We start from the raw sequence: 13,779 nt of genomic DNA on the forward strand, positions 1-13,779 counted from the left end.
GCACTCAAATGAGATAGACTTTTTCATCAAAACTGTGGAGTAATGTCATTTACGAAACTATTTTCCATCTAAAAACCATTTTTGTAAGAGCTCTTTACTTTCATTTCTAGCACTAGACACTAGATTTTTCTGTAGTAACTGGACTAAAGAAGTTTTTCGAATGTCAGAAGGGAGATGTTAAGTGATGAGCACAAAGTAGGATTTATTTACTAGCGAAGAGTAGTATACAACCTCACAGTATGTACAACTCAAAATCTAACATCATGACTTTAGTTAGGATTTGATATGGTTTGAAAATTATCTCTTTCCCACACTTGGTGAAGTGTTAAAATCTTCTGGAGTGCAATGAAGTACAGACTTCAACTCAGAAATTCTACCTCTAGGTATTTATACTGAAGCCAATGACAGGACAAATGCACAAACATGTACATACACTACACACTACAGTGTTTGTTCACTTCAGTATTGTTTACAACAGTGAAAATTTATAACTACTTTATGTTCTTTAGTTGGGGGATTTCTCAATGAGCTTCCAAAACCCCAGAGTTTATACCTATCTGAATCATCTAGGTAGAGACCCCTCTCCAAAATGGAGATTCTGACCCAGGAGTCTGGAGTGTATTTCAGAAAATCATAATTAGCAAGGTTTGGGATCCATGAAGTTTGTTATGGACTGAACCTTTTCCCAAAATTCATACCCTGAAGTCCTAATTCCCAATGTGACTGCATTTGGGGATAGGGCCTTTCAGAAGGTAACTAAGATTAAATGAGATTATAAGGGTAGGGGCTTAGTCCTACAGGAGTGGCATCCTTATAAAGAGGAGGAAGTGACACCAGAGATCACTCTCTCTCTCCACATATGCACAGAGGAAAGGCCATGTGAGGCCATAGCAAGAAAGCAAGTGTCTGCATGCCAGGTAAGAAAGCCCTCATCAGAAACCAACCCTGGCACCATGATCTTGAACTTCTAACCTCAAAAACTGTAAGAAAATAAATTTTTGCTGTTTAAGACACCCGGTCTTTGGTATTTTGTTATGGTAGCCCAACCACAATAATACAAAGTTAAATTTGGATCCTTCTATAAAATGGAATACAAAATATAGCTGTTAATAAACATGTTGAGACAGGGCTTCTTGAAAGACAGAATGAGGAGCTCAGCAAATCTACTCCCCAAAAAGAAATTATAAACCTGGAAAAAATGGTCAAAAGCAACCACTTAAAGACTCTAGAAATTGGCCAAAGGCATATAACAACAAATTGAGAAACACATAATTCAATAAAATCTGCCCCTCAGTAGGAGCGATGGAAGCATGTGAAGCTTTAGTCTGAGACTGTTCCATCACACTCCACCCACTCCCCCATTTCCATGAAGCAGAAGTGAGATAAGACCCGGGGACAAGGAATTTCATGCCCCAACGCACTGTCAAAAGCAGCAGCATCTCACTGGCAAATAAAGACTAAAATCACAACTAACCTAAGATCTTGATACCAGTGGGGCAAGAGGTAACCTGAAAAACCAGCCAGAAACTTAACAGGGAGGGAGGTCTGTGGAACAAGACAGTCAAGGTAGGCATTGTTAATGTTATTAGAGGCAAGACAGATTTATATTCTCAGAAAGATGTAACAAGGATAAACATACACATACTTAACTGGGCTCCAAATGACAAGAAGAAACTGACAGCACTGAACGGAGAAATACACAATTCGACAAAAAAATCTGGGAATTTCCATAATGGATAGAAAAAAACTACACAGAAAAGTATTTAAGTATACAGAAAATTTGAACTCCATCAACCAACTTGACCAAACTGAACACTGATCCCACTTACACCACAATTTAACAATTCTTCCTAAATGCACAAAAATTATTCTCTAGGAGAAACCATATACTAGGGGATAAAGTAAGTTTTAATTATTTTAAAATGACAGAGACTATACAAAGCATACTCTTTGGCCATAATGGTCAGGATTTAGAATTAACAACAGAAGGAAATTTGGGAAATGCATAATACTTGAAATATAATAAAGCACTTCTAAATAACACATAGGTCAAAGAAGCAAATGTATGGGAAATTAGAAAATATTTTGGGCAGAATAAAAATAAAAACACAACATACAGAATTTTCCGGGATCCAGCTAAAGCAGTACAGAGGGAAATTGGTAATGTAAATGCCTACATGGTTTTGCAAAGAAAAAAGTCACAAATCAATAATCTAAGCTATCATTTTGAGAGATTAGCAAAAGAAGAAACTAAACCCAAACTCAACAAAAGGAATAAAGAACAGAATAAAAATCACTTTACAATAAAAATCAATTAAAGAAAAAACAGAAAGAGAAAACTCTATGAAACCAAAAGTTGGGCCTTTGAGAAAATTAAAAACATGGAAAACCTTTAGCTAGATAGACCAAAATCACCAGACCATCAAAAACAGAATAGCAAGAAAGAGTACTGCTAATGATCTTACAGAAACTTAAAGAATTGTAAAGGGATACTATGAACAAGTTTTTACCCACAAATTGGGACAACTTAGATGAAACACACTAATTATTAGAAAGATAGAAATTATCAAGAATGACTAAAGATGAAATAAAAAAAATTTGAAAAGCCAGGCGTGGTGGCTTACATCTTTCTTATAAATCCAGCACTCTGAGAGGCTGAGCCAGGAGGATCACTTCAAGTGAGGCCAGGAGTTCGAGACCAGCCTGGGCAACACAGCAAGACCCCCATTTCTATAAAAAATAGAAAAATTTAGCCAGGCGTGGTGGTGTGTGCCTGTAGTACCAGCTGAGGCAGGAGGATTCATTGAGCCTAAGAGTTTGAGGGTGTAACGAGCCTTGATGCCACTTCACTCTAGCCCAGGCAACAGAGCAAGACTCTGTCTCCAAAACAAAACAAAAATCTGAATAAATCTGTAACAAGAAATTGAATTAGCAATTTTTAAATCTTCCCATTAAAAAAAACTCTATTAGTAAATTCTACCAACCATTTAAAATAATAATACAATCCCTCACGACAGCTGGAGAAAATACTTCCCAACTAATCCTATTATCACCAAAGCTAGATAAACGTAAGAAAAGAAAGCTAATGATAAATATCCCTCATGAACACAGATCCCAAAATCCTCAACAAAATATTACCAAATTAAATCTAGTAACATGCAAAGCAGATTACACAGCATGACCAAGTGGGATTTATCCCAAGAATGCAAGATTGATTTAACATTTCAATCTCAATTGATGTAACAGACATATTAACACAACAAAGGAAAAAAACCATCGATAGATGTATGAAAAGCATCGATTACCCATTCACAGCAGAAATTCTCAAAACACTAAGAACAGAAGGGAATTTCTTCAAACTAATAAAGAACATTTAAGAAAAACCTATAGCACGGCCGGGCGCGGTGGCTCACGCCTGTAATCCTAGCACTCTGGGAGGCCGAGGTGGGCGGATCGTTTGAGCTCAGGAGTTCGAGACCAGCCTGAGCAAGAGCGAGACCCCATCTCTACTAAAAATAGAAAGAAATTATATGGACAGCTAAAAATATATATATAGAAAAAATTAGCCGGGCATGGTGGTGCATGCCTGTAGTCCCAGCTACTCGGGAGGCTGAGACAGGAGGATCGCTTGAGCTCAGGAGTTTGAGGTTGCTGTGAGCTAGGCTAACGCCACGGCACTCACTCTAGCCTGGGCAACAGAGTGAGACTCTGTCTCAAAAAAAAAAAAAAACAAAAAAAACCTATAGCTAACATCATAGTTAATGGTAAAAATCTGAATGCTTTTCCCCCAAAATTGGGAACAAGGCAAGTATGTCCGCTCTTACCACTTCTTTTCATCCTTACATTGTTCCAGCCAGGAAAATCAGGCAAGAAAAAGAAACAAGAGACAATCACATGGGAAACGAAGAAGTAAAATTGTCTTTAACAGACATAATCCTGATTATAGAAAATTCTAAGGAATCCATGAAAAACTATTAGAATAAAAAAAAAAATTAAGTATAGTTGTTAGATACAAGATCTACAAAAATCAGTTGCATTTCTTTATATTAGCAATGAAGAAATTTTTTTTAATTAATAGAAGATCCCATTCACTACAGTATCAAAAAGAAAGTGTGGTACTGGCATAAGAACAGATATGCAGATGAATGAAAGAGAACTGAAAATCCAAAAATAACTCTCATATTTCCGACCAACTGATGTATCAAAGATGTCAGGGCATTTCAATGGGGAAAGGAAAGTCTTTTCAACCAACAGCGTTGGCTGAAATCATATAATAAAAAATGAATTTAGTCTCATCTCACACACCATACATAAAAAAATCTGAAAATAGATCATAGAGCTAAAGACATAATGAGCTAAAGATGTTTAATTTTTCAAAGAAAACATGGGACAAAATATTCATGACCTTGGGTTAAGCAAAGATTACTTCAATAGAACACCAGAACCACGCTCCATAAAAGAAAAAACTGACAAATGGAATGTCGTCAAAATTATAAATTTATGCACATCAAAACACTATTAAGAAAATGAACTCTTAAAACTCAATTACAAAAAGACAAATTATGTAATTAAAATAGGCAAAAATTCTGAATGGATATTTCACCAACAAACAGAGAAATGGCCAAGAAGCACACAAAGAAATGCTGAAAGACATGGAAACGCAAATTAAAACCATAATGAGGTACTAAAATGGTTATAATCCAAAAGGCAGACAGTAACAAGAGTTAGTTAGAATGCAGAGAAACTGGAACTCTCAAGTGGTAGGAATCTATAATTGTGCAGCCACTTTGGAAAATAGCAGTTTCTGAAAAAGTTAAACACAAATTTAACATGCAATTCAGCAACTTCACCCCTATGAATATATCCAAAAGAAATGAACACGTATATCCAGGCCAACTCATACAAGAATGTTCCTAATAGCACTATTCTCAATAGCCAAAAACTAGAAACAAATCAAATGTCCATTAACTGGTGAATGGATAATAAAATGTGGTATGTTCACACCACAAAACACTATTTGGCAATTAAAAAGGAACAAAGTATTGATATATGCTACAACATAAATGAACCTCAAAAACAGGGTAAGTGAAAGAAGCCAAACACAAAAGACCACATACTGCATGACTGCATTTATATGAAATTTCCAGAAAAGACATATCTACACAAACAAGGCAGATCAGTTGTTGCCTGGGGCTGGTAATGGGGAATGACTGCAAATTGGCATAAGGTATCTTTTTGGGGTGATGGAAATATTCTAAGGTTAGGCAGGGGTGACTGTTGCGTAACTCTGTAAATTTATAAAACATCACTGAATTATATACTTAAACAGGTTCAATCCTATGGTATGTAAATCATACCTCAACAAACCTGCTTCAACAACTGTTTATAGCTAAGAGGTCCACAGAATATTGTTGTATGAAAAAAGAATACATATCTAAAAAACTTCTCTAACTTACTTTTAATTAAACATTTAAAAAAACTTAAAGCTCATACAGAAAACTATTGACAAATCTAGGGAGTAGGATAATGGGGGAACTTTTACTTTCTACTTTACACCCATTTTGTTTGTTTTTAAATCAGCAATACAGTACAAAGATTCCATCACTCTCTCAAACATGGGTGTAAAGCAAGGGGGCTGGTTTGAGTAGGTGCTGTGGGAAGAGACAGTCATTACTGGAGGAAGGGAGAATCCTACTGGCATCTAGTGGATAGAGGTCAGGGATGCTGTTCAATATCCTACGATGAAGAAGACAGGCCCTTACAACAAAGAATTGTGTGGCCCCAAAATGTCAATAGTGCTGAAGTGGAAACATTCTAATTTAGAACAGATACTATTAAGCCTTTAGAAATTCAGACAATTTATCCCTATCTAGATTTTACAGAAGAAAAAGCAAATGTTGATATACAGGTATTTAAAAAATTGAAAACTTAAATATACATGAAAAGATGATGAAAAGGAAAGCTAAAATAGTTTTTCACTTTAAAATAGTTCAATGTCCTCAAACAAATTAGCTTTTAATGTATTATTTACACTAAGCTGACACAATTAAAGTAAAATTTTCTTGAAGTCTACTGCATTAACTAGGAAAAATATAGAAAGCCCACCAGGTATGAGACTTTACTAAATAGAAACTTCATCAACCCACCAGATTTAAACTGAAGTGATCAGATGCGTCTCACTGACTAACCTGAACACATGAGACAAACACATAACTAATGTTTACAAGTAGAGGGCATATGTGCAGGGTTATCTCTGCATACTTATACATCACCAAAGAGCACATTAAAATTTGGAGAAAATGAGAAAAAAATGATGACATAGTCACCATTCTTACTTAGGCAAGGGAGAGAGGTCCTTAGGTTAGACCAGTGTCAAAAACCTATTATATTTCAACATTACAAAAACTGGACAATACACTATTCTTGAGAGTATTTTTTTTAAGTGCTGTTCAAACCCTTTAGTTGTAGAGTACAATTCTAATGAGCAAAGGACTAGAGGGAAAAAGAGTAAAAAGAAAAGGAAAAATAAATACCTCAATTCTCCTTTTTGCTTTGTCATAAGCCCTTTCTTCTTTAGTTCGATCGTCATCAGAGTCATATTCAGAGTCTGAGCTCATTTCTTTACTTGGCTTTTTATCTAATGTTTTCCCTGAATCCTTCTCATCTGACACCTTTTCATCTTCCTCATCATCTTCACTGCCTTCACTTTCTCCTTCTTCTTCCTCTTCCTCTTCACTCTCTTCTTCTTCCTCTTCCTCTTCTTCCTCTTCCTCCTCCTCCTCAGGGTTTTCTTTTACTTCTATATGAACGGTGTTTGCTTCTATCAGGAAAACAAACAGATTTTAAAATAAATGAAAGTTAACACCATAGATTTGTACCAAGATAATAAAGTCCTTATAGTAAGGGGAAAAAAATATTAGGTTATCAAGAATAAAATGTCCAATTTCCTTAAGCACTAAGTTTGAAAGTTGATATCTCTGATATATCACTTTGACACCTTTTGTTTTACTATTATTGTGAAGGTACATCCTCATTCTCTCAAATGCATGGTTTGGCTTGTGATTATCTTTCAAATTTTTTTAGAGCAATTTTTGTGAAACCAAGGATGAGTCAAAAATTCGAGTTATTTTCAAATATGAGCTCTGTCAGGGAACCAATGTAGCAAAGACAGCTCAAAATATCAATGAAGTGTTTGGGGAGGATGTGGCTAATGAATACAGTACCATTGATGGTTTGAGAAGTTCCGTTTTAGTGATTTTAATCTTGAAAATGAGCCACATAGGCAGCCTGAGACCAAGGTGGATAATGATGAGCTGAAAGCTGTAGTGGAAGTGAATCCATCTTAACCTACGTGTGAACTGGCAGCAAGGTTTGACGTTACTATTCCAACAATACTGGACCATTTGAAACAAATCGGCAAGGTAAAGAAGCTGGATAGATGGGTTCCATGTGAATTAAATGAGCGTCAGAAGAGAAATCATCTCGAAACTTGCCTCTCTTTGCTGTCACGACATAAAGGCAAACCAGTTCTACACCATATTGTTACGTGTGATGAAAAACGGATTCTTTTTGACAATCGCAAGCATTTGGGACAATGGTCAGATAAAGGCAAAAAGCCGAAGTACAGTCCAAAATCGAATATCCAACAAAAAAAAGCTAATGGTATCTGTTTGGTGGTCCAGTGCTGGCATTACCCACTACAGCTTCGTGATCTGGTCAATCGATTACAGTGGATGTCTACTGCAACCAGTTGGATGAAATGATGACGATGTTTGCGATTAGCAGCTGAGATTGATCAATATAGACAAGCCAGTTCTCTGGCAAGACAACACTTGGCCACATGTCCCACAAACAACACTGCTCAAACTACAGAAGCTGGACTTAGAAACTCCGTCATCCACCATATTTCACCAGACCTTGTACCAACTGACTACCACTTCTTCCAGGCTTTGGACCACTTCTTGCAAGGAAAAATACTCAATTCTTAACAAGCTGTGGAAAACACCTTTTGCAATTTCATTGCCACTCGCCCTCCAGGTTTCATTGCTACTGGCATAAACAAACTGCCGTTAAAATGGCAAAACCGTGTGCATAGTTTAGGCGCATACTTTGATTGATTGTACTGCTTCTTGCTTGAGATAATAAATTAAACTTTTTTTTATTGATACATAATTGTACACATTCATGGATTACATGTTACATCTTGAAACAAGCACACAACATACAATGATCAAATCAGGGTAACTGGGACAAGATTCACCTGAAACATTCATCATTAAATTAAACTTTTGATTCGAAATCGGACACCTCATATTTAATAACCTAACAACTTTTGGGACCAGAAGTGTTTTGAATTTCAGATTTTTTTCATATTTTGGAATATCTGCATTATATACTTAGTGGCTGAGCATCCAAAATCTGAAAATCCAAAATGAGCATTTCCTTTGAGTGTCATGTAGTCACACTCAAAAAACTTCTGATTTTGGAGCATCTGGGATTTTAGACTTTCGGATTTCAGATGCATAATCTGTAATTAAAACAGTAATATTGTGTTTTCATGCATCACAAATGCAAAATGTTTATCTATATGCTACAATGAAGTCTGTCATTTAACAGTAAAAACCTAAGCAGTAATCCATAATGAAGTTAATTAAAAAGAAATAAACATTACTAAACCAGGACCCAAGGAAGAACAGAAACCGAGGTAGGTGGAGTATGATGTTTAGTGCCACTTTCTGGAGGAGGCAGCTGAAAGGCTAAGCTGCCTCAGTGCTAGGGGGCCAGGCACTAGGAGTCCAGACCCTACCAAGGATTCAGAGGGTGGGGTGGGCAGACAATGGGTTACACCTTTACTGTGGGGTAAAATCCCAAAGAGCTGTGCCCTAAAAAGGCAAATAAGAAATAAAGAGGAAATCCCCATTACTAGCAGATTACCTCCAGATCCCCCCAATTCCAAATCCAGAATAAGATGATTCCACATTGCTAATTCACTCAGATTCCTAGTGGAAATACATATATAGTGGCTTTGGGGAAAAGATAACATTATCCTTGGCCTCAGATTATTATATTTCTACAGTTCACCAAGTAATATATCCAGCACAATATATAAAAATGACAAGACACATGAGAAAAACCAGCATATAAGACAGCCAGACGGCTCCTATATATCGAAGTTATAAAACCAAAATATTAAAATTATCCTTCTAATATTTAGGAAGCAAAAGACAAAGTCAGAAATTTTAGAAGGCAAATAAAAATTATAAAAAGTAGTTAAATAGAAATTCTAAAACTGGAAACTATAGGAGAGAAAATTAAGAACTTGAAGGATGGGCTTAAGAATAGAATAGAGAGAAATAAGGAGAAAATTAATAACCCAGTAGACAGTCAGGAAAAATAATCCAGAATGAACCATGAGGTCGGGTGTGGTGGCTCACGCCTGTAATCCTAGCACTCTAGGAGACTGAGGTGGGAGGATCACTTGAGGTCAAGAGTTTGAGACTAGCCTCAGCGAGACCAAGACCCCGTCTCTAATAAAACAGAAAAAATCAGCCAGGCATGGTGGTACGTGCCTGTAGTCCCAGCTACTGGGGGCGCTGAGACAGGAGGATTGCTTGAGCCCATGAGTTTGAGGTTTCTGTGAGCTAGCCTGACACGGCGTCTAGCCCGGGCAACAGAATGAGACTCTGTCTCAAAAAAAAAAAAAAAAACACAACCATAAAAACTCAACAGGTGGGAAATACAGAAAAGGGGAAGGAAACAATGATACAGTATAAAGGTGTATCATAGGCATAATTGAAATCCTGAGGGAGATAATGGCTCCTAACATTACAAAACTGATAAAAACATAAAAGCATACATTAAGAAAGCCGTACAAGTAGAATAAATAAAAAGAAACCTATTCTAGGCACACCATGATAGAACTGCTGAAAACAAAAGACGTGAAAAATTCAGGCTGATGCCTGACATCTCAACAGAAACAATGAAAGCCAAGACAAGGGAACAATAAGTTCAAAGTGCTCAATAAAATTTCAACCAAGAATTCTTCCTTTAGTAAATATATCCTAAAGAAATGAATATAAAGATATTTTTAAGAAAAGCAAAACTGGAATGTCTCACTTACAGATGCATACTAAACGAAATTCTAAAAAGTGTTCTTTAGGCAGGAAGAAATGAAGCACAACAAAATGCTATGAATGAATGTGGGTAAATTTAAATAATAAATACTGGCTGTATAGGAGTAGTAAGCTAATATGAGGTTTAAAAAAGAAAATGAAAAGCAATGAAAGTAATAATAATCTATATTGGGAGTTGGATAAATGTTGTTCAAGTGCTATAAAATACTTGTATTTTCTGGAGAGAGGGTGACATTAGACACATTCTAAGTTCAAAGATACATGTTAAAAATTTCTTAGAATAACCACTAAAAAAATTAGAAAAATATACAACTTTCAAACTCATGGAAAAGGAAAAAACAGAATTAAAAAAATCCAACAATCCAAAAGATGGTTAGAAAGGTAAAAAAGAAACAGGCAAAACAAAAAAGGACTTAGATGAAAACTTTAAAACCAATATAGTTCATTAATTATATTAAATGTTAAATGTAATGGGCTAAGTGCTCTAGGTAAAATATAAAGAATGACAAACTGGATTTAAAAATCTCAACTAGAGTCTTGCTATGGTGTCTATGTGGTCCCTCCAAAATTCACACTGAAACTTAATTCCCATTGGGCTGGTATTACAGGTAGGGTTTTGAGACGTGATTAAGTCACCCTCATAAATGGATTAATGCTCTCTTCAGAAAGTTTGCCCCTCTTGCCCTTCCTTCCCTTTCTGCCATGTGAGGACACAGGGCTCCTTCCCCTCTGGAGGATGTAGCAACAAGGCGCCATCTTGGAAAGTGACAGCAGTCCTTACCAGACACCACTACCAGCAGTGTCTTGATCCTGGACTCCCCAGCCTCTAGAACTGAAAGAAATACATTTCTGGCCGGGTATGGTGGCTCATGCCTATAATATTAGCTTTGGGAGGCCACGGCAGAAGGATCGCTTGAGGCCAGGAGGTGAGACCAGCCTTGGCAACATACCGAGACCATCTCTACAAAACAGAAAAAAATTAGCAAGGCATGGTGGTGTGCACCACGTGTAGTCCCAGCTACTTACGAGGCTGTAGCAGGAAAACTGCTTGAGCCTAGGAGTTTGAGGTTGCAGTGAGCTATGACAACACTACTGCACTCTAGCCCGGGCAACAGACAGAGAGAGAGAGAGAGAGACCCTGTCCCACACCCCCACAAAAAGAAATTTCCATTCTTTATCAATTACCCAGGTCTGTGGTGCTTTGTTAAAGCAGCACAAATGGACTAAGACAGAGCTGTTTAAGGATACAGAAACAGTAATGAAAACAGAAAAAAAACATGTAAATCAAAGCTAGTGTAGTGATATGAATTGTTAAGTCAAAAGGCAACGCTAGAAATAAAGGACTATATATATCAATGATAGAGAGTCAATTCATTAGAAAGATACAAGATTGTATTCACCTAATGATGTAGCATCAAAATATATACAGCAAAAATTAACAGATTTCAGGAAGAACAAGACCATCTTAATCACAATGGGAGATTTTAACACACTGGTCTCAGTAACAGAGGGGAAAAATCACAGAAAAAAACTCAAAACGATATAAAAGACTTGAACAAAATGATGAACAAACTTGATCTAAATATAGAAAACAAGGCACCCAACTACTGCAGAATAAGACAAAGAAAAATGCTTACTTTTTATTCATATTGATTAGGAACTAATCAGTTTTTTACATTTTAAGTCAACACGGCTTTTGTAGGCTAGTTTTAATTACAACCCTATTTGTAACACCATCACTTTAGAAAAAGTAAATTCTAGGCAGTTATCTTGCAAATGACCTTCTGAAGAACCATTCCTTCACAAAATGAAGACCCATTCCTTCACAAAAAGACCCAGATGAGGATTTAAAAACCATGGCAATGGAGTGAGCATGATTGGTCCTTGTCCCCAGAAATGTTCTATGGCTTTCATTATCAAAAGACTATTCATTTAAATATATACCAAATATCTCTAATAATCACTAGATTTATCAATGTGTGCTTATAAGCTATTTACCTTTTTCTCTCTCCTCATCACTAGCCATAGCTTCCCAATCATCCAATCCAGCATCCTCAGTTTCTTCTTCTTCTTCTGTAAATAAAAGTTTTCATTTAAGACACCAAAGTTATTTAGAAATATGAAGTTTCTTTTAGCAAAAAAGTAAAAAATTATGCTGTAACATAAAAAAAGAAATGTTTTAGGTATGCAAAAAAATATTTATGCAACTTTGTTATCTTTGGAACTCTTTTCAATAACTAGTATAATTTACTATTACTCAATGCTTCCATTTCCTACTACTTTTGAATATACACTAAAACTAACCCAGATTTTATATGATAATTAAAATATTAAAAATCCAGACATTTAAATGTCCCTTTAGATCTTAAAAAGGGTATATGAATGCACTCAGTTTTTTTTTTTAACTTCAGAATATTATGGGGGTCCGCATATTTTGGTTACATAATTTGCTTTTGTACAGTGAGCCAAAGTTGTAAGCGTGCCCATCACCCAGATAGTGTGCATTGTACCCGGTAGGAGTGAATTTACTCATCTTCTCTACCCGCCTCCCACCTGCTTGATTTCCATTGAGTTTTACTTCCATATGGAATGCACTCAGTTCTTAAGGACAAATAAAATTTCACATACATCTTTTATCATTCAACTCATTCATACTTAACACAATTTATTCCTTATTTTTGCTTTAACCTTTACAGATATATCAAAATACTACTAAAATTCCAAAGTTGAATGTACAAAGCTACCACCATCACTCCAATTCAAAACAATGACAGAATGCTGTGCTTATAACCCCAAAACAGCCAGAAATGTAAATTTTTAATTATTTGAATGTTAAAGACTTAATACTTTCCTTAACAATGCTTCTCTTTACCAAAATCCAACCAGGCAAAACTACTATTTAAGTGAAAGGAAGATGAAGGTGAGACATATAGTATTTGCTTCCCTGTAATAACAATTATTCATCAACAAATCTAGATAAGTTATCTTGAATAGGAAATGAGACTCAGAAACAGGTACCTAAAACATCCATCTAAATTAGCAAATCTTTCTGGTGCTACAAATATGACCTAAAATAGTGATCTGCTATTAACCATCAACATGAATTTCTCTAACTTCAACATATCAATGCTAAGCTGAGCTCTACCCAGGTGAAATGATCCTATGCACTTTAAGAAAAGAGGAGCAAAAGGAAAAGAACTATCAAGATATCATTCACCTGTGTGAGTCAGTCTTGACATTCTCTAAGGCTGTTCCCACTCCTGATCCTATCTTCAAATACTGGAAATTCTCTTTAATACCTAACATATATTTAGCTAGCCCCTGCCTCTCTTGTCAATTATCTAGTCTTATGAATTAGAACAATGTTTAATCAAAAAAAAAAAAAAAAGGCAGAGATTTCCCCCAACCCCTCAAAACACAAATACCTCACAATGGATAAGTAAATATAAATAGAAGTTGATCTCTAAGGTTCTAAAATGTCAATTTAATAGTACTTTAAAAGTTCTAATTAAAAATGCTTCCAATTTCCTTCCAAAGCATTAAAAAAACTTCAGGCCTTCTTTGAGATTTCTGACCCATAAATAAAACCATCAGAGAAAACCCAAAACCTTCTATCCTCTATACAAAACATTTTACAAGCACTACT

At 35.8% G+C, this 13,779-nt stretch overlaps 1 protein-coding gene across 1 annotated transcript in view; it reads right to left on the reverse strand.

Moving 5' to 3' along the window:
* The window catches only part of EIF5B (eukaryotic translation initiation factor 5B), a 62,796-nt gene that overhangs the window by 17,007 nt on the left and 32,010 nt on the right, over positions 1–13,779 (reverse strand). Inside the window, exons 9-10 of the mRNA XM_069494704.1 lie at positions 12,132–12,206; positions 6,534–6,820 (exon numbers count right to left, since the gene is read on the reverse strand). Coding sequence (XP_069350805.1) covers positions 6,534–6,820; positions 12,132–12,206 — 362 coding nt within the window. The remainder of the gene's footprint in view (positions 1–6,533; positions 6,821–12,131; positions 12,207–13,779) is intronic.

Source organism: Eulemur rufifrons, chromosome 19 (assembly GCF_041146395.1).
Source record: "Eulemur rufifrons isolate Redbay chromosome 19, OSU_ERuf_1, whole genome shotgun sequence".
Taxonomy (NCBI): Eukaryota; Metazoa; Chordata; class Mammalia; order Primates; family Lemuridae; genus Eulemur; species Eulemur rufifrons.